General features: G+C 31.1%; 2 protein-coding genes and 2 pseudogenes across 3 annotated transcripts; 2 read left to right on the forward strand and 2 right to left on the reverse strand.

Moving 5' to 3' along the window:
• Nucleotides 1-6,731: 6,731 nt before the first annotated feature.
• LOC107904294 (malate dehydrogenase [NADP], chloroplastic) lies at nt 6,732-11,887 on the forward strand. Its single transcript, XM_016830615.2, has 14 exons — nt 6,732-7,095; nt 7,174-7,267; nt 7,924-8,010; nt 8,609-8,693; nt 8,985-9,166; nt 9,266-9,336; nt 9,840-9,930; nt 10,037-10,111; nt 10,194-10,295; nt 10,411-10,533; nt 10,992-11,060; nt 11,157-11,225; nt 11,461-11,514; nt 11,610-11,887. Exons 1-14 carry the CDS (start codon nt 6,935-6,937, stop codon nt 11,661-11,663), a joined length of 1,317 nt encoding a protein of 438 aa, XP_016686104.1. The 5' UTR covers nt 6,732-6,934; the 3' UTR covers nt 11,664-11,887.
• Nucleotides 11,888-15,884: 3,997 nt separating this feature from the next.
• LOC107904291 (thylakoid lumenal 17.4 kDa protein, chloroplastic-like) lies at nt 15,885-17,660 on the reverse strand (annotated as a pseudogene).
• LOC121229717 (bZIP transcription factor 60) lies at nt 16,821-19,992 on the forward strand. Of its 2 annotated transcripts, XR_005927637.1 has the most exons (5): nt 16,821-16,966; nt 17,040-17,647; nt 18,075-18,457; nt 18,582-18,805; nt 19,559-19,992. XR_005927637.1 is itself a non-coding variant. In XM_041114617.1 (2 exons), the coding sequence occupies exons 1-2, from the start codon at nt 18,631-18,633 to the stop codon at nt 19,780-19,782; spliced, it is 399 nt and encodes a 132-aa protein (XP_040970551.1). In that variant the 5' UTR covers nt 18,624-18,630; the 3' UTR covers nt 19,783-19,992. The 2 variants fall into 2 exon arrangements, 1 of the variants encoding a protein (XP_040970551.1); XM_041114617.1 differs by lacking the exons at nt 16,821-16,966; nt 17,040-17,647; nt 18,075-18,457 and having other exon boundaries at nt 18,624-18,805.
• A 202-nt stretch (nt 19,993-20,194) lies between these two features.
• On the reverse strand, nt 20,195-24,433 carry LOC107904293 (NAC domain containing protein 52-like; annotated as a pseudogene).
• Nucleotides 24,434-25,228: the final 795 nt, after the last annotated feature.

Here is a 25,228-nt window from a genome sequence, read left to right on the forward strand (position 1 = left end):
CACACTTGCAGTACACTGCTAGATTATTGTTTGTATTTGTATTGATTCTTTGCACCAGTGCACGTGCACCAAGACGCGATCAAGAAGATTATAGTTGAGAAGGTAGTTAATCGAAAATGAGCTCTAAGTATTTTGAAAGGTATTTGGGCGAAAAAGGTGGAATGTGTAAGGGTTGTGAATATTTTTGTCATGAAAAATAAAAAATTGTTAAAATTATTTTAAAAATCATAAAAATATTGACATGTCATCCACGTAATAATTCATGTGCATACCACATCAGCAAAATTAACATTTTCCATTCATTTATGAATAATTTGACAAAAAATACAAATTTAAAAATTAAAAAGAATAAAAAACATAAATGAATTATATCACTTATTTTACAAAATTAGAAGACAAAAAAAAATCATTATATTACTATTATATACAGAAGTACTTTCATAAATATGAGTGTGGTGTATATATGTGTTTATACTTAAAAACTTAAATGGCCGGTTGTGGAAAGGCGACAAATAATGAGATATATATATATTGGAAAGCATGATTTATATGTTTGGTAATAAGACATGGATGTCCCTTTCCAATGCACACTTTAAGGACCTACTAATATTAAATTTCTCATCTGCCGCCCATTCGAAAAGATTTGAATCAGCCCCTGGGTACTTAGACAACTGTTCATAGATTAAGTCATCTGTTCAGGTTTAAAGGTTTGTTCGAAATTTGAGAGAAGTTGAATTAAAATATTAGACTTGATGAATCAGTTTGGACAAAAAAATTAGGGTCCAAGCCCGGGCTGATATAATTTAAAACATATTAAAAAAATAAACCTATAATAAATATATAAACCTACTCTAATATAAATATTAAAATAATGTTAAGATGAATGTATAATTTTTTTAATAAATAAAAAATAAAAAATTATTAAATATTAAAATAAAATAAATATTTTTTTAAAAATTAATATGAGAGAGTCTAAAATAGACTTGGGTTAGTCTTTTACAAATATAGATGGATTTAGGCAAAATTTTAAGTTCATATCATACTTAGGACCGACTCGACCCGACCCGTGAACAGCTCTACACACTCTTATATATAAATTAACATGTTAAATGATTCCCTTAAAATCTTTATATATATTAATTTTTAATGTAACGTGTTACAGACAATTTTATACCTTAATTAAATGAGGATTAGTGAAAATTAATTGAGAGAATAAAATAATATTTTAAAAATAATAAAAATAAAAAATTTGAAATAATACATAAAACTATTAAAATAATATACAAATTTAAAATTATGTAAGAAAGTAAATACAAAAGATATCTACATTAAATTAATAATTATATTTAATAATAATGAGTGAATTAAATAAATTTATTTTAATTAATTAAATAAAAATATTTCGAGAATAGAAAATTAGTTATTGAGTTAAATAAATTATAGGGGCTAGTTTAAATACTAGATAACGATTATACTTGTACTCAATACATAAATGAGCCTAACATACCCATTTGATACATGATGGGTGACAACCCTAGGATTCTTAGAAGTGTGTGTCGCTAATGATGGCAAAAGGGCGAGGTGGGTCAGATTTTTGCCCTTCCAACTTCGATTTGATATGATACTTTATTTGAACTTGACCTTAATCTTAAAAAATTTGAACTTATTCTAAACCCGAAAATCAATTGTATACCCAACATCGATGCTATTAGACTTTACTCAAGTTTAAACTTTTTTTTTTGAAATATTGATTAATTAAAATTAAAAAAATGATTTTGGCATCACATCCCATTGAATTTGGTGTGTTTTTTTCATTTTTTTTAGCATTGATTTTGTTGTGTTCATGGTTTACTCTTTTATCTATTATGGTTTATAATAAATACCATGCTTGAGATGGCTAAGTAAAAAGTATATATTAAATCACAAAAGAAATAAAATAAGAAACAAAAATGAGAGGGAGACTTGGGAAAATAAATTAAAAGGGGAAGGGGAAAGAAACTAATGGGAAATAGGAGTAAAGGTGGTAAAATGATTTGATAATGACAAATTTTAAGGATTTTTTAAGGTTATTTTACCCATTTGACCCAAAAAACAATATTTACAAAAATAATATTGGTTAAAAAATATTCACTTAAATGACTTGAAATCAACAGTAAAATTGAGTTATGGGAACTAGATGGCCGGCACCACTATTTTTTCCTATTAAAAAAAATAAGTTTTGAGGTTTTGGACATTAGATGGCTGATACCTATGTATTTTTTTTTAAAAAAAATTAGGTGCTGATATACTGATGGTCGGCATCCATTTATCTGATTAAAAAAATATTTTTTTGGGGTGTGGTGCGGTCAACAATGGCCAAAATCACCAAACAAAAGAGATTGAAAATATTGCAACATAACCCATCATTGTTTTCCCATCTTTTTTATTTCCCATGTTTAATTTTATATTTTAAAATAATGTTAAAATTTTTATCATGGTTTTTAATTAGTATTGCATCACTCACGTTATTATTAAATTTAAACATTAATTTAAAATACATTAAACTACATATTTTATAAATATATTACCAATATTTTTTGTTAGGTGATTTTGGCTATTTGTTGGTCGACACTACACCCCAAAAAAATATTTTTTAACTAGAAAGAGGGGTGTTGGCCATCAGTGTGCTGGCACCTAAAAAAAATTGAAAAAAAAATACATAGGTGCTAGCTATTTTCAGGTCATTTGAGTGAATGTTTTTTAACTAGGATTATTTTTGTAAATATTATTATTTTTTGGATTAGATAGTAAAATAGTCATTTTTTAACCTAATTAATACTAAATATATAAGAAGGAAATTTTGTAAATATCCCGTGGCAGTCAGGACAGTTTCATGTTAAATCGACCTGATCACTTTCTAAAATTAGGCCTCGTCCTTCATTCATTTTCTGATGGGCTTTTGCTAAAAAAAGTGTTTTTTCTTTAAAAGCAATAGAGAACAAACAACAGTGTTGAAATTTTTTAACTTAAATTAAGCACTTTTGCACATATGAAAAAGGAGAAATTTTTGGCTTTTCTCAGCCCAAACTGCTTCTTGGCTGGTATTTTACTATTTTAACCTTGTTGCTTTTTCTAGACGTTAGAAGATTTTTTTCCCCTTTTCTTTACTTTTCTTCTTTGGTTTGTTTCTCTTCTCCACCACCGGTGAGTTTTATCTTTTCCTTCTCATATTCTTCTCTTTGATTTTATGAAATAATTATGAAACAATTATTATATTTAAATATTTAAATATAGTTTATATATTCTAATTAAATTTAATAAATAATTTATATTAATTATTTAGAAATATTTAAAATTAACATTATATATTAAAATATTAACAATAAGTTATAATAAATTATTTTTTATATTTTTGCTAAAATATCATAATATTAACTAATTTAAATATTATTTAAATACATATTTGTTACTTTATAATATCATGTCTAAAATTAATATTTTACTTCTTAAAAGTATTTTTTAACAGCAATACCAAACACTTAATTTTTTCAAAAGTATTTTTCAAAAATATTTTTCTACAACACTTCTCAAAAATATTTTTTAAAAATATTACAAAACTAGCCCTCAATCTTACCCGACCTGAAAACTCTAGTGAGAAGGTAGAGCGGACAATTTTATGTTGGGAACCGAAAGTCAAAAGTGGGTTACTAAGGATTAGGGGGACTAAAGTTGGGCGTGTTGGTGTCTAGGATTAGGATAGTGAAGGCTAAGGCTAGCAAAAGTTTGTAGGGGCACATGAATAACTTGATTAGCCACAGGTTGGGTGCTTGTGTAGCTACCGATGTACACTAGCTGGTAACTAATACCTGCACTATTGACCCAAGCCGTTCATTAATTGAAAACTTGGGCTTAATTTAACCAATCATCATTGACCAATTCATGAAACATTCCAAAAACGCTATGGATCTTAATTAAACTTATAATTTATGAGTTTGTTTAATGGTGAGTTTGGTTGAATGATTAGGTGCGTTACAGTATGTTTAGTTTATTTTTTATTTTACGTTACAATATCTAATTTTACTATCACTATTATTTTTACACTAACCGCAACTAACACATTGTCCATCTAAACTGATCTTAAAACTTTAAGAGCATGTTTGGATAAAAGATTTTAAAATTTTTGAGATTTTTAAAATACTATCTTTTTAGAATTTATCAATTTAAAATGTAGGGATTTGTAATTACTTTATTTGGATAAATAAATTATTTAGAAAAGAATAGGTTACTGAAATTTTAAAAATTATAAAATAAAAATAATTATATTAAAAAATAATATAAAATATAATTATATTTGTAAAAAATTATAAATATTTTAAAATTTTAAAATATATATTATAATTAAATAAAATAAGTCTTATAGTAGGAGCATCAAGGGTGGAGCCAAATGGGGGCTAGCTGGAAAATTTTATCTTTAGTCCTTTTATAATTTTAAAAATTTTAAATTAGTATATGATAAAAATATACTTTGGCCTCCTAAGAATGAGAAAAAATTGATTTAATCCTTTAAATTTTATAAAAATATAGGCTATTAAAATGGTGAAATTTCACTTTTGCATGGATTAACTAAAATAAAAATCATGGATGCAAAATTTTCTATAATAACTTAACATAATTTCATTTATTTAAGTAGGATGAGTAAAATTCGATTCGATTAAAAAAATAAAAAAATCAAATTTCAAGTTAATTGAATTGAGTTATTCAAGTCAACTTGAATGAGTAATTCGAGTTCAAGTTGAGTTGAATTTTGCAATTTGAATAATTCGAATAATAGATTCGTATAAATACTTCTTTGGTCCCTATCAGTTTTGAAAATGAGCAAATTGGTTTCTCTCTCAATAAAAATTACAAAAAAAAATTCAAAATTCAAAATATTTATAAAAATCCTAAATTTTATATATTTTTTAAAAAAATTAAAACTTTTTAAAAAATTCTAAAGAATATATAAAGAAAGTCATAAATTTTCTAAAATAATAATTTTGAGGACCCAAATAAGTTAATTAATGATTGAAGTTTATCGTACTAAAGTATTTTAATTAATTTTCTTATTTTTTTTTGAATTTTTTTTAAATATATATAGTTTTAAATTTATGTGCTTTAACATGAAATTAGTTATATTTTAACAAAATTTTAATTTAAAAAATTAAAATAAGACTCGTCAACTTAATTTATTTAAAAAAAATTTATTCGATTCGATCAAATGTTGAAGAGAGAAAGTATTAAGTAAGGAAACAAGAATGATAGTGAAGGGTCATTGAAAAATGCAAGTTTCTAGTGTTGGTGGAAAATGGGGGATTTTGACATGTAAATTTCAAGGGTTTGGAGTTTTGCATCAAACATCGGATGTTGGTATGTTTTCTTACCCACTCATTTCTTATCTTCACACTGATGTTTTCTTACAATTTTAACAAACTTAATATTCTCAAAAAAAAAAAAAAAAAAAACCCTAACATCATACATCATGGAAGAGAATAAATGCCCCCAAATTTCAAATACATCCGATTATTCTTTTGGATTTTGGCTGTTGGAATATTTTGTATTCATTTTCACTAAATTAAGGTTTTTTAATTAAGAAAATTATGTATATTTTGCAATTAATAATACAAGAGCAGTCGATTGAGTTTTAGTTCGATTGACATGAGTATTGTTGTCAATGTAAGAGGACGTGAGTTCGAGTGTGCTGAAACGTATTATACTCCTATTTATTGGTTGAAAGTGGTTATAGATAGTTCTAAATATTGTCTTAAAAAGAGTTGATATGATCAGAGCCTATAATGAGCAAAATAATTTTTTGCAATTTGGTCAACTGATTTTTAAGGTACTTTCATTTTCAAGCTAAAATAATATACAAAAATTGACAAATTGTACTTATTTATCCTGTTGCCAAAATTCTAAATTTCTTGTTTTTTTCTTTATATTGAAAATTTTAATTTTTTATAATTGGGTGATCATTTGTGTAGTTTAAACTTTCATATATAAAGTAACAAGTATTTTGTAAAGGTGTATTTCAAACATCTAATTTTATCATTTCAATTAAAATATCATTTAACTTTTTTTATATGAATTTTCGATAAGTATATTTATTAAATAAAAATTTCACACATCCATTGGAAATAAAAAGAAAGAGAGGCACGGTCCCAATTTGCAAATAGAGAAAGTCCAGTTTAGAGGTAAGTAAAACTCGATTTAAAAAAAAATTGAGTTAATTGAATCGATTTATTCGATTTTTTCGAGTCCACTCGAATAAGTAATTTGAGTTTAGTTGAATTTTACAATTTGAATAATTTGAATAACAGATTAGTTTAAATACCTCTTTGGTCCTTTTCAATTTTAAAAATAAATAAATTGATCTCTCTCAAAACAAAAATTATAAATTTTTTTAAATATTTATAAAAATTCTAAAAAAATTATTCTAAAAAAATATAAAATTTTAAATTTTTAAAATTTTTAATTAATAATTTTAAAAATATTTCAAATATATATGATTTTAAATTTATTCACTCTAACTGAAGTTAATTATAATATTTTAATTTGACATATTTAATTTTTTAAATTTTATTTTATTTAACTTAATTTGAATAAAATTTATTTTATTTTAAAAAAATTAAATCAAATTAAAATAATAAATTAAAATTTATCAACTTATTGACTCCAAAGGTTTAAACTAATAGGGAATACCAAAAATCCAACAGAAAAGATAGATTAGGAATTGAGATTTCTAGATGACTTTTGATGACAAGTGTCAATGGCATGGCCTTATACTAACATTTCAAATCCATCCATTCCTCCCCCTCTATTCCCCTTGTCTCCCTCGTTTGCCACTGGCTCTCTCTGCCTTTGTTCTCTTTGCCAACTTTTCTCTTGAATTATACTGAACCAAAGAAAGTCTCTGCTGTAAATGGCGGTGGCAGAGTTATCGACTTCCTGTACCAAAACTCACTCTTCACAGCTCTCACTCTCATCTTCATCTTCTTCTCGTTTCTCTCATCATTTCCGTCGTTCCTTTCGACCCCTACCCACAACCAGGAATCCTACCATCTCATGCTCTGTTGCATCAGAGTAAGCTTTTTTTCAACTCTTTTTATGCCTTTTCTTGCTTTATAAATTTGATGGGTTTTGCTTGTTTTTGCTTCTCAGTCAAGTTCAAACCCCAATACCTGTACAAGCTCAGGATCTCAAGGGGAAGAGTGAATGCTATGGTGTCTTCTGCCTCACTTATGATCTCCAAGCTGTATGTTTTTGTCTTTTATTTTATTTTTATTATAATAATATGTTTTATATCCAAACTTGGTGCTATCACTAGTGAAAATTATGTCAGTTCAATAGTATTAAGTTGTTTTGGTGTTTGCTTTTTGCTGCTTTATTAAGAAAAAAAGTGTTTATTAGAAGGAAAAAAGGAAAAAGAAAGTGGAAAAATAAAATTAAGATATTGCATAAATTTTCCATGTATGTAGAATTTTAATCATATGTTTATCAATTATAATTTTGCTTTATACCAATATTTTAGGCAAACAAATGAAAGTAAGTTGGGAAAAGGTAAAACTTGAACAAAGATTTAGTAAACAGTTTCATATATATATATATCATCTTCACTGCTTCTATACTTATTTTAACTTGTTGTTGTGTAGTTTTAGTAACTTATGAGATTGAACTCTATCTCAACCTCAATAATTTTGGAACTAGGTTCTAATAACCGGTTGTAATGAAAAGGATTAGTGGTTGAATCAATCATATCAGTAAGGTTACTTGCTCTTTTGTTTTGCAGTCCAATGTTCAGTCACCTTATTTTTCTACTATTCACAATTTGTCATCTTTCATGGTTGCACATTTTTTTTAACTATTTAAATCATGGTGGTATCAGTCTATTATCGTTTTAATTGTTGACAGGAAGAGGAGACAAAATCATGGAAGAAACTAATTAATATAGCTGTTTCTGGTGCTGCTGGGATGATATCTAACCATCTTCTTTTCAAAGTCAGTAACTTTGATACAATTTTAAATCCCATCTGTGTTCATTGAATCTCTTAATTGTATATTTGTATCTTTTCTCTGACTTTATCATCATACATGGTTGCTTAACCCGTTAAAAAGCTAAATGCCCTTCTATCTGACTATACTAAATAAAAGGTTCTTACGAATGAAAGACTGTATGCATCAGTGAAGTTGAGTAGCATATGAGGTAATATGAACTTACCATATGCAGGCTTGGTTCAATCTGGCTGTATGGGTGGATTGTATTGTCCTTTAATAGGAAGTGCAGATAATGGAATCTTAACAGCTAATGACATTATAGTTACCGTTTTTAGTGCGTTATTCAATTGTAATTATAGTGATAATCTTCTGTTCCGTTCAATTTCCACCTTTCTCATTGCTTTCCACTGTGTCAGATAGATGCTCCGATAATAATTATTGATTTTGATGCCCAATAGGCTGATAGAATGTTGCTTAAAATGTGTCTTTTATAGTGAAACTATCTTTTCTTTACAGGAGTTAAACTACAGTACTGCATTCATGTTTCAGTGACATTTTTGTCGGTTGTAACTTAGTTGCTGGATTGTTTTGCTTTTTTAAGATTGCATCTGGTGAAGTCTTTGGACCAAATCAGCCTGTCGCTCTGAAACTATTGGGATCGGAAAGGTCAATACAGGCTCTCGAAGGTATGGTTCTTCAGTTATTGTTATGACAAATATTGAGCTAACTAGATGTAATTTCCAAAAAAAGAAAATTGTTTCCTTTTTCTTGAGAAAGAGAAGCATGTGTATCTAGGACAATAAACTCTATACGCATCCAAGATATTGTTGGAACATAGATTGTTGAAAACTGAAGACTAGAAGTAACTTCCTAATTTGGAGAAAAGTGTCACACTAAAACTCTTTGTAAGGAAGATATATATGCTATTTTTTGGAAAATGCTGCAAATCTCTACAAATTAATGTCAAATGCATGTAGGAGTGGCCATGGAACTTGAAGATTCCTTGTTTCCTTTATTAAGAGAGGTTAGTATTGGAATAAATCCATATGAAGTGTTCCAAGATGCTGAATGGGCTCTTCTGATTGGGGCAAAGCCACGAGGGCCTGGAATGGAACGAGCTGATTTGTTGGACATCAATGGGCAGATATTTGCTGAGCAGGTGTTTTCATCTTTTAGTCCCTTATATGTATTTCTGTGTGTTTGACTTATGACATGTTAAAATCAAGCTGCTATCATGACCTTGGTTCTAACATTGTAGGGAAAAGCTCTCAATGCTTCTGCATCTCCTAATGTCAAGGTGATAGTAGTGGGCAATCCCTGCAATACCAAGTAAGGATCCTTGCCATCTTAGCTCTATGGATTTTGGTGCAAGTGTTGGATACTAGTATGTGTGCAGCACATGTTTATTTTTTTGAGTTTTTCCATGTATTTGGAGGATCCTTGAAAGGTCATATCCCACACCCATGTCCAATTATGTATTGGACACGAGTACTTCAAGCAAAATGAAGAGTTGGATCAACATAGTTGTAGTTGCTGCTGTCATTGTTAAAATTATACACATCATCTTTTTGTTGTTAATTGCTATGTTGATCCGACCTTTTTTCTTGAAGAAACTGAGTCTGACACTCATGTCTGTCGCATATCTTGACATATTTATGGTGATATGATCCTCCCGGGGCTTTTCATATACATGGAAATCTTGAAAATTTTGGACATACAAGTGTTCAGCACGCATACACTTGAGTCTAAGTAACATAAATTTATTGTGCTTGTTTCCTAACTAGTTTAGGCTCCTTTAATACAACCAATTCATTATTTTCTTTCTGATGCAGTGCCTTAATTTGTATGAAAAATGCTCCAAAGATACCTGCAAAGAATTTCCATGCACTGACTAGGTTGGATGAAAATAGAGCGAAATGCCAGGTATATGCTTGCTCAATTAATACCTGTTTCTGTAGTAGTTAGTAATTTTCACCTGCAAATATAATAATAAAATTTACAGTTTTACTAAAAGCAGTTGCTTCTGCAGCTTGCCCTAAAAGCAGGTGTCTTCTACGATCAAGTGTCAAACATGACCATCTGGGGAAATCACTCAACAACTCAGGTAGTAAACGTTGTTTTGGAAAATGCATTAACTAGGTTTTGAAGATGTTGACATAAGATAGTCCGCATTTGATCTTGATTAGGTTCCAGACTTCCTAAATGCTAGAATCAAGGGCTTACCTGTCAAAGAGGTCATCAAGGATCACAAATGGTTAGAAGAGGAGTTTACTGAAAAGGTCCAAAAGGTAAAATATGGGGAAAAATTATTACTAAATTCCCAAAATAGCATGTTGAACAAGTATTTAATGAATTATTTGCACCTTAATTTGATTGGTTATCATGTGAAAATTTGATTTGCAGAGAGGCGGTGTTTTAATTAAGAAATGGGGAAGATCTTCAGCCGCATCTACTGCTGTGTCAATCGTTGATGCCATCAGATCTCTAATAACTCCGACACCCGAGGGTGATTGGTTTTCTTCTGGAGTAAGTTTATATGCATAAAATGCGTTTATCACATGTATATTTTTGCCTTTATGAAACCATCTTTACCTTTACAGAGAAGTAATTTATTGTCCAACTTTCCTTGAAGAGATAATCTTTTGAAACTAGTTGTATATTCGAGATCCGTTTCCTTTAACCCTTACCATATTGAGTCTAATACCCAACGTGAAGGAGAAAATACTGCAAAACACATCGAAATGCACATTTAAATATAATTCCTAACACATGTACACACACGCAGTGAGAAAATTTTGATCTGAGCCATTAGTTTCTTTCGAGGTGTTTGATTGAGCTTCTCTATATGATTTTCCTTATAAGAAAGCATACTATGGCTAACATAAAAATACCATAGCAGTTAGCTAACTTTGAACATTATTTCACCTTGAGTTTTAGATGTTCCATTTGCATTTGCGATCTCACTTTTTACAATCCAAATGTAGGTTTATACCAATGGCAATCCATATGGTATAGCGGAGGATATCGTCTTCAGCATGCCATGCCGATCAAAAGTATGAAATCAAAGAAGTGTTTTTTTAATCTTTCCTGAAATCCTTAATGTTCACTCTTATCGGATTTAAGGCAATCTTTTAAATATCATTTTGTAGGGAGATGGCGATTATGTACTTGTCAAGGACGTGATCTTCGATGACTATCTGCTCAAGCGAATTAAAAAGGTATATATGCCTGTGTCTTTTTGGTACAAAGGAGACTGTAGCTCGGAAATAAGGGAAGGGTTCCAGGGTCTGCCCAAGCTAAGCTTTGGGCTCAATATGTCTTTTGTTTTGATTACAAATTTTGTGGACCTAAAAGTGAAAACGAAAAACTCTTGTTTGACATTATGAAATAAGGACACTACTTGTCTACACCCTTGGCTGATTTTCTGACATTCTTACACCAACTGATTTGCAGTCGGAAGCGGAATTGCTGGCGGAGAAGAGATGTGTGGCTCACCTTACAGGGGAGGTAAATTTCTGATAACATCAGTCGACATACTTCATTTTGATTGATGAAATGGTTAGCATATCAATGGTTTAAAATCGGGTGGTTGGTGTTTACAGGGTATTGGTTTCTGTGATCTACCTGAGGATACAATGCTTCCTGGAGAAATGTAAAATGAGGTTCAGTTTTTTCTTCCAATTATTTGTGCCTCAAAATCAGCCTGTGGGCAAAAGAAAGAAGAAAAATGAAAATGACCATATATGTATACTAAATTGTTTGAGTGTATGAGGAGGGATTGCAGGTGGTAAATTAAGATAATAACAAATAACATCCAATGTTTTCCCATTTGGTTGAGATTTTGGACTGAAAATTAAGTAAATGAAAGTACTATTCTGTATGATGTACCTTGATCTTCTATTTGCTAGATTGCCCAGTAACTTGGTTCCTTTTGTCTTTTATCATCTTTGTTCTATATCCTCCTGACTCTTCATTAACCCATATATATATACACACATAGGGATGTTTGTTAAATCATCCTAAAATAAAGGGAAAAATTAACATTCATTAATTTTACTGATGTAACATCTATGTGGACTGTTATATAGATGTTATGTCAACAATTAATTAATTTTTTCATATTTATGGTTTTATGTAATGTAAATTTGTCTCTTTTATTTTTCATTTAGTGTTTTTTTATAAAATGTCTATAACTATTTATAATTCCTCTCAACCCCTTAAATAGGAGAATAATGTGTTTTAGCGCACTTGAACTTAAGTGCTTCTATACTAACAACTGTATTAATGCCAATTAAGTTAAAATTTAATCGGCTAAAATTTTAAAAGATATTAATTATTATAAAAAATTTTCAATATTACTCAAGAAAATAATTCTTTAAACAAGTAATAAAAATTAAAATTAAAATATTTTATATGATATGTACTCTAGTATTTCATATTTGTTAGGTTATTTTTCGTCTAACATTAAACACGGACTCTTTGTCCTCACCAATTGGTCATTGACAAAGTATAAATAATTAATAATATGATTAAATATATGCCACAAAATTAAAATATTATTATTGTATAAAAATAATATTTTTAAACTTAAACGTATACGAGGGTGTTTGGAAAAAAAATTGTGTGTAATTATTTGCATAATTATTTAATTCTCACTTTCTTGAAAATTGAAGAACGTAATTAAGATATTTTAATTACATTTAATTTAATAAGATCAATTAATTATAATGATTCTTCGAATATATCATATACGTGTAATGGTCGTTGTCACCCAATAGTAGTACCCTATTTAGAACCCCCAAACGCAGCACTACTCGCGATAAAGGAAAATTACCCTATATCAAATAATTGCGTGGAGAATTGTTTCTCATGTTGCACCACATCTCTTACAATTCGGATCATTGTACAAAAGGGTCATTGCCATTCTAGCAGCAGTAGGCCATATCTCATAGTCCAAACACATCTTTCAAATAGTGCACCAAAGAAAATTGTGTGGTCCATAGGCAATATACCTCGGTAAAAGCCAAGAGCAAACATTCTTGATTGAGTGAATCCATGTTAATGCATACCCTCAAATCGATGCATCTAACAACTCACTAGGTAATAAGATGATTCACAACACCATTTTCGCATTTACCTCATTAAATTGTTTCATGTGTTCACATGTTATTGGTTACTATAATCTTATCTTATTTTATAAATATGGATAGGAATTATGTTACATATATTCACATGTTATGTTGTAGTTAAATTTTTCTCCTCTCCAAAACAAAAAATTCATAATAAAAATTTCAAAATTCTTTAGAAACAATTTCTCTTTTATCTTTTTTAAAAAATGGTATCAATAACTAGGTTCTATAGTGAGAAGAGATAGCAAGCAATTGAATGTTTTCATTTCAATTTCCTCGTCTTATAAATGATTACTATGAAAATTGATGTCTTCGTGTGAAAGCTCTACTTAGCTCACAAGATGTGTGGGAGATCATTCAAAATGGTTATGAAGCTCCCCAAAATGAGGCATCATTGTCACAACATGAGAAGGAAGAAAAATCAACAAGTTCTCACCTTTATACATCAATGTTTGGATGAATCGATGTTTGTAAAAGCAACGAATGCTACCATCAGAAAAGAAGCTTGAGAGATTTTACAAATTTCTCTCCAACATGTCAACAAAGTGAAGAAGAGTCCAACTCCAAATATTACAAGGAATTTTGAATTTTTTGTCTAAACCTATTTTTCAGACTTATATATTTTTTCAAACCCTCCAAATTTTTGAGCGAGCCTGGATAAGTAGCTTGATCCATGATCAAGTTTACTTATTCATATATTGTAAGCATGGATTTCATGAAAGATAAAACGTTACAAATCTCGACCTCCATGTGTGTCAAAGTAATATTAGAAAGGAAAAAAAAAACATTAGGAACGCAATAATATTTTGATGAATATTAAAAGGGGTGTTTAGTAAACAAAATTTTTGGCATTTTTTAGCTTATTTGGACACAAATAGAAGATTGAGTAGTCAAACTCTCTAATTGTAGTGTTGGGTGAATAGAAATTTGTAAGATCTTGTTAAGCTAAAACCTCCAACATAAAAATTTTTGGGATTAATAAATTTTTTCAACAGCTGATTGAGAATGATATACGTGAAATAACATATTTGACCATATTTGCTCAAAAATTATTTCCTTCGCCACATGCTCTCAAACTTAATATGGGTGTCCAGTAGCCTTCATTCTCCCATTTTCAATTTCACCTCCAAAGTTCAAAGTAAATCTTAAAAAAAAAAATTACATCGTAAATTTACAAAAATCAACATTGCCGCAATAAATTTTCAATCAAGCCCATTCATCCTTGAATATTTATGTACTTTTAATTTATTTTTAATTTACTTGTGTAAAATTATTTCTTATGCAGCTTTATATTAATTAAAATATGCTACTTGACAAATTTATTCAAAGCGTGACATAATTATCACTAAGAATATAATTTATAATTATATTGATACACTATAAGGAACTTAAAAAAATTATTTATTTAAAATTAAAAAATATTCATTAATTAATTTCCATAATGAATATTTTAATTTCTTGGTAATAATGTTTTAGTTCAATAATTTCACCAAATAAAGATTAAAGTATTATAAACAATGGTAGCAAAATAACACCTAAATAGTTGATTCAGGCCGGTCGAGCTCGGACCAAAAAAATCTTACAAGAAGCTTAATCTATTTAGAAAATGGGTTTTATTTTTTTGTCAAAACCCATTTTTTAAGCCTTATTTTTGTTAGTTTAGTGGTTTACTTAGCGTGGGTTTAAATGAGCGTGTAATGCATTTAATTACATTTTGTACGCTATAGTATTTAATCTTATCGCTATCATTATTTTTATATTAACCGCAGCTAAATATACTGTTCATCCAAATCCACCTTTTATTCGTATATTGTAAGCACCAATTTCATAAAAGGACACAAATACCCTCAAATATAAACTCAATTCTATAAATGCATAATAAATCAATAAATAATTTAAAAAGTGGATGTAATTAGACGTCTCTTAGGGTGAGTTTGGATGAGCGGTGTGTTTACCTCCGGTGAGGTTAAAAAAAGCGGTGGCGGTGAGATTAGTTACTGTAGCAGTGAGATTGGATACTGTAGCGGTGAGATTAAAAACAATGGTGGAGTGTGTGTTTGGATTCAAACGCAGCTGTAGCGGTGAGATGAGAATAAAAAATGACTATTAAGGACATCAGATTAGAACTGATATATAATATAATTTTTTAAAATTATTAAAATATGTGAATTTATAAATTCATTTAATAGAATATTAAAATGTATCTTCTAATATTTTAATGAATTATATAATCAATTTAGATTATTTATTAGATAAACGCACCGCCTATCCAAAGGGAGCCTATGCAGTTAACGCCAATAATGTCTTAATCGACTTGTTTATTTTAGATGGCTTTTAATCCCTTTTCTCAAAATTTCCTAAGATGCAAGTATAAATTGCTATAGTTTATATAGGTATAAATTTCAAATTTATACACGAATTTTGATCCAATGTGCAATTTAATACATAAACTTTGATTCAATATAATTAAATATATTTTTTATAATTTATAATGTATTTATTTTTTTAAATATAGTTTTGAATTTTTTAAATTTAAAATTTTAATTAATTATTGGTATTATATCCACGTACATGCCCCATCAACAAAAGTAAATTTTTCTATCAATTTTGAGATTTTACCAAATAATGCAAGTTTAAGGGAGTAAAAATGAAAAATAGAAATTTTCTTTTAAATACCCATTGTGCCTTTAAATAATAAAGCAAACTTTCAAATCAGACATCAGCCTGAGCGCTGATTGACCCAAATTCTTTTCCACAAATTTTTGATCTGTTTCATTTGCGGCCCAAAGCAGATAAAAGACGCAGCAAAACCAGAAATAACTGTTTTCCAGTACCATTTTTAATCTCAACATGAAAATTAAAAAGAAAAAGAAAGTAAGAACATAGAATATATATGTGTATATAAATCAGTCATCGGCAACCCAACTCAACTCTTCCTTCAGCACGGATGCTTGTGTTGGTAAAAAGCTTCTGAAGATCAATGTAACCGATGATGGTATCTTCGAAAACTGCATCTTCAAGCTGCGCATTGTCGAATGTTGAACCAGATAACACTGTGTTCTTGAATATAGCTCCTTGCAGATTCGCTTTTCCGAAATTAACTCAATCCAAAACCGCATTCGAGAAGTCTGTACCTGTGTTCATTATATTTTGGATCATTTCCCATTTTTATGCTAAACTTATTCACCATGATTTCCAATACTCAACTTGGACGTGTGTTGAATACACACATGTACTCGGTACGTGTATGCTTAATTTTTTCTAAATATTTTCATGTATTTTGAGGATCATACTCATATATCTGTATCTAAATATATACGAGTAATTGTGCCAAGTTTATCAAATAGATAATTTGCACAAAATTATAATTGTCTTAAAAACACTGAGTTACGAAAAGATGTATGATTGTAGAAAATGCAAAACATAAAGAAGATTTACCTTTGAAGCTAGCTCCAACAGCATAAGCCTTTGACATCACAGCTTCAGACATGTCTGCACCATCAAACTTAGCATCCGACATAAGTGCAGCCGCAACAGATTTCCCCTTCAGGTTCGATTTCTCGTTAGTGTAATCGCAGAAGCGTAGATCGAGCGGCTTATTGTACACACCATTTGCCTGACATATGGTGTTACCAACGAATGCACGCTCGCATCGGTTCGGCTCCGTTGACAACGGAGGAAGCCTCTGCATGACAATGCTTTAGTAATTAGACATTTTTAGTAGCCTTTTGACAGTGTTAATTTGAATCGTCAGATGGATATAGGAACATTTATTCCCCAATCCCAATAGTCATCCTTACCCGAGCAAGCCAGTTACTAAATGACCTAAGGTAACTTGGATAGACAGTTTGATTGAATTAACTAGGCTAATTTACGTATGAATTCCATTATTTCTTCTTTCAGGCTAAGATACAAACAGCTACCGTGCAACAATTTATGTGTTCCTGGCAATTCTTAACCCAGAGGAGTGGTGAAGGTTTTCAACCTGATTGGCAGCAATTACAGGCGAGGCAGTGGCAACGGTGCATACAGCAAGAAGGCCACAAGCTACAGTCCTCAGTGGAGACGAGCTTTCCTCGGATTTGGGAACACGTTTGCTAGCTGCTTCGATGGAAGAAAACATATCAGCGGTAGTAATTAAAGAGAAAACACAAAGCTAAACATGGCTTCCCCCATTAAAGTTCCAGACAATAACTCAACAACATAAACCCCAAAACATGACTTGAACTGAAGACATCACGGCAATTGAGATTTACCCACATAATGGGAATTACTTTCAAGCTTGAATCCATATTCCAAACATTCAAAAAGAGGAAAAAAGGAAAAAGAATTTGGAAGCAGTTTAAGAAATAAAGAAAGAAAAAAAAGCAAGGGCCATACCAGAAGAAGAACAGGTGACTCTGAGAGGTACATGGGTTGATGAAGAGGACAACCATGGCGTTTTGTTGATAATTCTGGAGAGCATAAAGAGTTATGGGAGAGTGGAGTTGAAAGGGTCACCATTTTTGAGGGTATATATTTTTTTTTGTCTCTTTGATCTCCATTTTGAGAGCTTATCCATTGACATGGTTCTAGTTGCAGCAGGGTATTTTTGTCGGTTAAAAATACCAACAGTTCAGTTGATTTCAATTGCAGCTAAAATCTCCAGTTAATTTTCAGCTGAGCAGTGTGGTGGAGATGCAATCTCACTGCACTGATTTGCTGAACCAAACAGCATAACAGTGAGATTGGTACCATTTCCTCCCCCCAACTGCACCTCACTGGCTTTTACAGCCAAACCAAAGGAAGCCGGAAGGAAACAGAATTTCTTGGAAGCCTGCCTTCCTTAGTTTTCTCTTCTAATTCATTCAATTCGAATCAAATTCAAGCACCTTTGTGAATTGTTATTGATTTCTCTTTTCTTCTTCCTCTGCTTGTAAATATTTGATAAAATTGCAGCCTTGTTTGCCTTCTTCTTTGGGTAATCATGGAGGAAACCAATTGGGAAAGCCTGTTGTTTGAGTTTGACTTTCCTAATGTTGGAAATATCTTACAAAATAAATCAGAATCGGTAACTCCACCAATCTCCACCCACTCCCCCGATGAAAAACTGATTTGGACTTCCTCCATTGGTGAGATCGAGAAGCTTTTAATGGAGGACGATCGTTTTGATGACAAGGTTGAGACTCAACCTGTCCCCAATGAGTTTTTGGCGGATTTATTGGTTGATTCATCTCCTAGTGGCAGCGGCGATGTGGTCATAGATGATACTGCTTTTGACAAACAAAACCAGACCCTTTTCAACGTTGATAATGGTGATCCCATGATAAGAAACAGAGAAGGTATAAATGGGCAATTCCCAGTTTCTCTTTTTTTTTCCCCCCTTTTCTATTCTGAATATTTTCTGGCATTTCCTAAGATACTATAGTGGTTTTAGGGAAACTGATTGATCTGATAATTTTATAGGAAATTGAGAAATAGAGATGCAGCTGTGAGATCAAGGGAGAGGAAAAAGATGTATGTTAAGGATCTGGAGATGAAGAGTAGGTATTTAGAAGGGGAATGTAGGAGACTGAGCTGTTTGCTTCAATGGTCCATTGCAGAGAATCAAGCTCTTCGTTTTACTTTAAACCAGCGTTGTGCATTTGATGCTTCCTCGGCCAAGCAGGAGTCTGCTGTGCTCTTGTTGGGTACGATACGATTCAAAAAAACTCTTAATTCATTGCATTGTCTTATATTTTATACTACAATCAGAAGAAATTAGTGTTTTGTTACTGTCTTTCTGAGTGCGATCGACATTTAGTTCTTCTAGTTTGAACTCATAATCAGGTTTCGAAATGTTCATCCGTGCCTGCATTAGCTGAAGCTTGATTAGGGTTTTTCTTTAGTATAGATTTATTCCAGTATACATAATGTCTGTATTACAAATCAACAAGGAGAAATTAACTGTCAGTATTACAAATCAACAAGGTGAAATTAACGAAAAACAGTATTGTCTTTTGCCGAAAAAGTGCTGGTTTACGGCTTCTCCATGTATCTTTTTCGACTTTTAGTTCTTCTAGTTTGAATCATAATGCTGCTCGGAAATGTTGAACCTTGCCTGTGTCAGCCGCTGCTTGATAAAGGTTCATCTTGCTTCTTTGTCTTAGTGTAGATGTGGTTCAATATAATTGTGTTTGTTACAAGCCAATGAACAAAATGAAAAGGAGTGCTAGCATAGTGAATGAGAAATGTACACAATTTGTTTTGTTGTTAGCTTTAAGAATCTTTTCCCTTCCCACAACATGTTAATGGAGAAGTAGAGATTTCAACAGGATGGCTTTATTTTTCTTTCCCGGCTTAATTTGCTTGCTGGCCTTAGAGAAGCTCGATGCTTTTTATCTTCTTTTTGGTTATTGTAATGGTTGGTTATAATGATGGTTTTATCTTTTGTTGCTATGCAGAATCCCTGCTGTTGGGTTCCCTGCTTTGGTTCCTGGGCATCATGTGCCTGTTCACCCTGCAAAGGTTGCCCAAGTCTCTTCTGGAAAACGAGGAAAAAAGAGGTCCTGAAAGAGTGGCTCATAGTAACTTGGTGGGACAGTCTTTTGTGAAGACTAGGCGATGCAAGGCATCAAAAAGAAAGATGAAAGAATTTAATGTTACTGGAATTCCAATTCCATTTTAGGTTAGGGGATGATGAATGGGTTTCATTATCATACAAAATGACTAGTGGTGGTGGTTCATATTTTGTCTTGACCCCGTAGGCCGTAGTCTCCTCAGCAGATAAGCACTCGTAATTTCTTTGTTTTTTCCTTAAACACTCGAATTATGTTGGTTTGTTTGCAAATTTTAAGTTATAAATTGTTGCAGTTTCTTACTTGTTCATTGTCTCTAATGGAATGTTAGGCTGGACCCTGAAGTCTCAACCTGCTTATGATTAAGAAGCTAGAATGTATGTTATCTTAACATATTTGTGGCATTATATTCATTCTTATGTTTGAACACTGTTTTGTGAACATCTCAAAAATCTAATTCTTAATGTAATATACCAACTTTTATAGAATCTAGTTAGCAAAAATAGATGAAATCACTAAAAATCAAGGGAATCATCCATCTCTATTAGTTGAGAAGGAAAATTTCCTACATTTCAAATTATAACATCAACTAGATGAACAAGGCATAAATAAGCAGCAAAGCTATAACACTGTTCAACAACAAACCAAATGCTAATACAATGTCATTGGAGAACAGTAAGAAAAACAGATAAAAGTACCAGTACTTCAGTTCCTCTTTGGGGTTGGCCTCCTAAGGATGGCTGCATGAGCCAACTGAACCACCCCTGAGTTCACGGTTGTTTCTCTTTAGATCCTCATTTTCCTTGCTAAGAAAATCTACTTTTGACTGAAGAATGTTAATCATAGCTTGAGCACTCATCATTTCAAGCTTCAACATTTCCCTCTCTGCAGAAATCTTGCGGATTTCATTCTGCAAGTCAGTGATAAGTTTCATGCAGCCAGGAGGCACCATTGAATCTAGGTTAGCAGTTTCATATATAGGTGGAGGAACATGAGGCTTCTTCTTTTTGGGTTCTATAGATTCCATTAAAGAAAATTCCAGCAGTGCAGAAACTGCTGTTGTTGTATCCGATGATGGTGATGCTGTGGTTGTCCCTGCTGTTGTTGTAGATGAACAATGATCCTGAGTTGTTCTTGTTGAGTTCTCGGAAATATTTGCATGGTTAGGTCCTGAATCATTCTGGCGTCTTCTCTTGTAATGGATTAGAGGCAAGGGTGCTTCTCTATTAACCAAGCATAGACGAGGGCCATTATCTAGTCTCTCACTATTGCCTGGAGGTAATGGAGGACAGTCATATATTCTCTCATTCGGTAACTCCCTCCGAACTTTATCATTAGCTGGTGCTTCCTCATCTGCATTTTGAATCTCCTGCCAGAGTAAAAGAAATTTCAGAAGCAATTCTTCAATCAAGGCTCGAGAATTAGACAGGGCACATGACAATCGATTAATAAAACTGTTTTACTATTATCCAACATATAGATGGAAGGAGCCTTAGGTAGAGACAGCAACAAAACCAATAGTGTCTATCTGCGACAATTGAACCACTAGCGTTTGAACTTTACATTTCATTGCAAATAAAACTTCATCTTAATGCATATAAGTCCATTTCCAAAACTGAAATATGAAGTGTGCTCCTTCCAGAAAAATAAAACTATATTCATAAGCAAACAACATTTATCTATTTATTCAAACATAAGGAAAATGACAAAAGAAAAACTGCTAGAAGACACATGAAGGGATGTGGAATAAAATCAGTTTGGTTTAAACCACCCCAATCATATAGTTCATTCCCAAGATGCTTCACAGCATCATTCTATTACTCTAGGAAGTTCAGTACGTCTTATCTACGTGTCCACCACTCTGCCTTCTTTTAGGGACAACACAGGAAAAAAGGCAGCAGCATCATGGCACGCACATGATTCTTTCTAAAGTGAAAAAACATGCCAAGATTACCACACATGACAGTTAAAAATTTACCAGCTATTTGGGACCAAACTACTTGACTAGCTTTAGACTATAGTCTGGTTGTAAATTTACTCAAAATAATCAAAATTCCATTACCTTGATAATAAAGTAAAACAGCATAGACATCCTTGACTTAAATAGTTTTGCAGAGTTGGTCTAAGTGGACTCCAATTCCCTCGTAAGTTTGAGAGCTAAATGCTCATCATATCAATTTGGTATCAATTCTCACACCATGAGAGAGCAAAATCCACCTAGAGTATTTAAGCACAGCCAATCCCAAAAACTTACTACTCTTGAAACACAAGAAAGTTGTATTAGCTAGCAAAGGATGCAAAATTTTGACAACTTTATGCTCCATGAGCTTGTCAGTAAAGCTAATAAAACCTATAATTTGAAGATGTTAAGTGATGTTAATCCCACAAGTATTGAATTTTCGTGGTTTATTATTGAAGTTGCTTTTACAAAAGTATCCTTGTAGGTGAGACCTTAGCAGGCTATCTCACAATATTATTCAGCACTGTAGAAGCATTTTTCAAGACAAAAGGATAAATGAGACAGTTCTTAGGCATGGAATCTTTTATCTAACATAATAGTCAAGCATAATATCATCCAATTCAGTGAACACACGATGTTAGTGAAACTGTTATATTGATAATTTAAAGTTCAACTTGAAAATCCAAGCAAGAAACTACAGAGAAGTTAATCACAGTGAAAATTATGAGCGCTTGCATTGAAGTTCAATATTATGAAAAAGTAGTAGCAAGAAAAAATAAAGACAAACCTGCTCAAAACACTTTTTTGAACACCATTGCTTTCAACCAGTGCCTTCTCAGAAGCTACACCATCATCCCCAATATCTATTCCTGGAACTAAAGCTGCTGAACCATCATCCCATTCTGCCTCAATGAAAGGGGCATATCGGTTTCCATTGGGTGGTCCAATGTTATTCTTATGAAATACTCTACATAGCACATACCCCTTCAACACCAAGAGGAGAGGAAAAAAAGAATAGAAAGGAAAAGAAACAATTCTTATAAGATTAGTTTCAATAATTATACAATAGTAAAGCTTGATTAAGAGGAAATTGTGAGACTTCTAAAGGTTTCAAAATACTAACACATCTAAAGAATAGGTTTGAATTCTACCTACCTCAAGCAAGGTGCACATACATTATTTACTGTATCAAATAAAAATCATAATACATGACAACCAGAATCACATTTACTATTCATTTCCTAAATTTTCTCAGCAACCAGATTGAGATGAAGCCAATGCAGCCGATATACAAACCATTCATCTCATCCTACCTCAAATGTCATATGTTTTCCATACGGAAAATGTGTTTCAAGTATGTAGTTCTTCATTAGGCATAAAATACTTAAAGCATTTCATGCTAAAATTCTATATTTTCATGTCATCCAAAATTTTTAATATAAACCAACGCATCAAAAGTCGCAACCATAGATAACAGATCACCATCCAGATCAACATCAAATTAAATGGTCTCAGACCTGCAATGTCCCAATTCTTTCCAATTCTTCTTCAACAAGTCGATACTCGTGCATAACCCAATTGGTTTGCAACCCATCTGGAGCTCTCCCATTATGGAATACTAATGTCTTTTTCATCCCCATAAGCTGATCATTGTGACGGACCTCTCGGTCCTTCCCTGTGGCCTTCCAATACCCTTGGTTTGTGGCCCTATTCATTCTTCCTCCATTCCCATACTTCTTGTCCAATAAACTAAAAAATACCACTCCTGGTCTCTGGTTTTCAACCTTGACTTGTCTAAAAATAAATCACCAAACAGAAACTTTAGTACCTTAGCTAAAAATGAACTAAAATCCACCAGCAAAACAGTATAAGAGAGATATTAGAAATGAGAGGAGAAAGAAAACAGTAAAAGGAAACAGAAATCCACAAAGAGTACATAGCATAGAGGAACAAGAAAACTTAATATCCATGAATCCCATTTCTTAGAAGATGGTGAAGCGAGAGCAAAAGATACTGCATGTAACTACTACACATAATCTTTCAAAAGATACTGCAAGAAAATTCACTATTGTTGTAGATTCTTAAATTTTGAAACAGATAATCTTTTAAAATCATTTTTTTAAAATCAATTTTGAACGATACTGGAATTACCCAATGGATATATATGTTCAAACATGCAAATAAAACCCAATCATTTCACTATATTCTCAAATTTTCAACTAAGAAATCTTCCAAAAAGCGAAACCCTTTTAAAACCCAGCTTTACCAAAAATAAAACTTCAAAAAAAAAAACTCTAAAATTCAAGAAAATTTCTGCAACCTATTTAAACAAACAAACAAACAAAAAAAATAATAAATAAAGAAATAACCCCCCCCCCAAAAAAACCTGAAAGGTCCCAAGGCTCGTGCTTGTAAATATCAACTTCTGCAATAGCGTTAAATCTGACAGGCTTGTTTGTAACTTTTCTTTTCAAGTAATAGCTAACCAACTCTTCATCTGTTGGGTGGAATCGAAACCCAGGTGCTAAGGCCGTCGCTGAACCTCCCGTCTCCGCCGCCGCAGATGGTGCTGTCACTATTGCTAAAGAGTTTTCACCACGCATGCCGATAATTTTTGGGGGAAAATGCAAAATAGAGGATTTTCGTGGGAGGAAATGGGAGAGTTGATGGATAAATTAATCGAAAAAGAAGGAAAAAAAAAAAGGTTTTAATTGATGGTGAAGAAAGAAGGTACCTTCGATGGCAAGAAATTTCAAAACAACATTTTGGGGTTTAGCAGTGACGAGTAAAATGATAAAATTGTTATTTATTATTATTATTATTTACTGCTCTATTTATTATTTATCGTTTTGCGGTAAAACACTGAAACAGACTTTAAAAAGGTGAAATTTTCTCTTCGGTCCTCTAATTTTTTTAAATTTGAAAATTAAAGCTAAATTTTGTTATTTTCGAAATTTTATGCAGCAAAAATATTATCAAATGTGTAATCTTATATTAGTTCTACTTTTACATAATACTTAAAAAAATTACAACCATTTTAGTTAATGAATTTAACGACCACTATTTGATTAGAATTGAAAATTATAATTTGAAAAATATAAGGACTAAATCCATAATTTATGCATAATGCAAGACTAATAACAGAATTTAGAAAAAAATAAGGATTAAAATTGAATAAATTTGAATAAGTGAACTTTTTAAGTAACTTACGCATAACAGAGGGCTAATAGCAAAATTTCTCCCTCTAAAAAATTCATTTTATTTTGAAAAAGATTGCATGTATATATTAGGAATGAGTATAACTTGATTCGATTAAAAAAATTATATTTTTTTGAATTTTGAGTTAATTAAATTGAATTATTAAAATTTTTTGTCAAATTAATTTGAATAATTAATTTAACTTTTTTTTAGTTCCGTTTGAGTTGAATTTAACAAATTAAATAATTTAAATAGCAATTTGGTGTCTCACTTAAAAAATTATAAAAAAATCATAATAAATCTTAAAAATAAAATTATTTATTATTTTTTTCAAAATTTTATAAAATTATAAAAATAAAAATTATAAAAATTTTCCGAAAATGGTAAATATGTTGTTT

This window comes from Gossypium hirsutum, chromosome A05 (assembly GCF_007990345.1).
Source record: "Gossypium hirsutum isolate 1008001.06 chromosome A05, Gossypium_hirsutum_v2.1, whole genome shotgun sequence".
NCBI classification, from domain to species: Eukaryota; Viridiplantae; Streptophyta; class Magnoliopsida; order Malvales; family Malvaceae; genus Gossypium; species Gossypium hirsutum.

What these genes read in the sequence shown, in the direction of transcription:
- LOC121229717 (XM_041114617.1), top strand. Translation starts at nt 18,631, where the DNA reads ATGTATGTTAAGGATCTGGAGATGAAGAGTAGGTATTTAGAAGGGGAA. An exon ending in GTCTGCTGTGCTCTTGTTGG is followed by an intron (nt 18,806 to 19,558) that starts GTACGATACGAT and finishes GTTGCTATGCAG; the next exon opens with AATCCCTGCTGTTGGGTTCC.
- LOC107904294 (XM_016830615.2), top strand. Translation starts at nt 6,935, where the DNA reads ATGGCGGTGGCAGAGTTATCGACTTCCTGTACCAAAACTCACTCTTCA. An exon ending in GTCAATACAGGCTCTCGAAG is followed by an intron (nt 8,694 to 8,984) that starts GTATGGTTCTTC and finishes AAATGCATGTAG; the next exon opens with GAGTGGCCATGGAACTTGAA. An exon ending in GTGATTGGTTTTCTTCTGGA is followed by an intron (nt 10,534 to 10,991) that starts GTAAGTTTATAT and finishes ATCCAAATGTAG; the next exon opens with GTTTATACCAATGGCAATCC.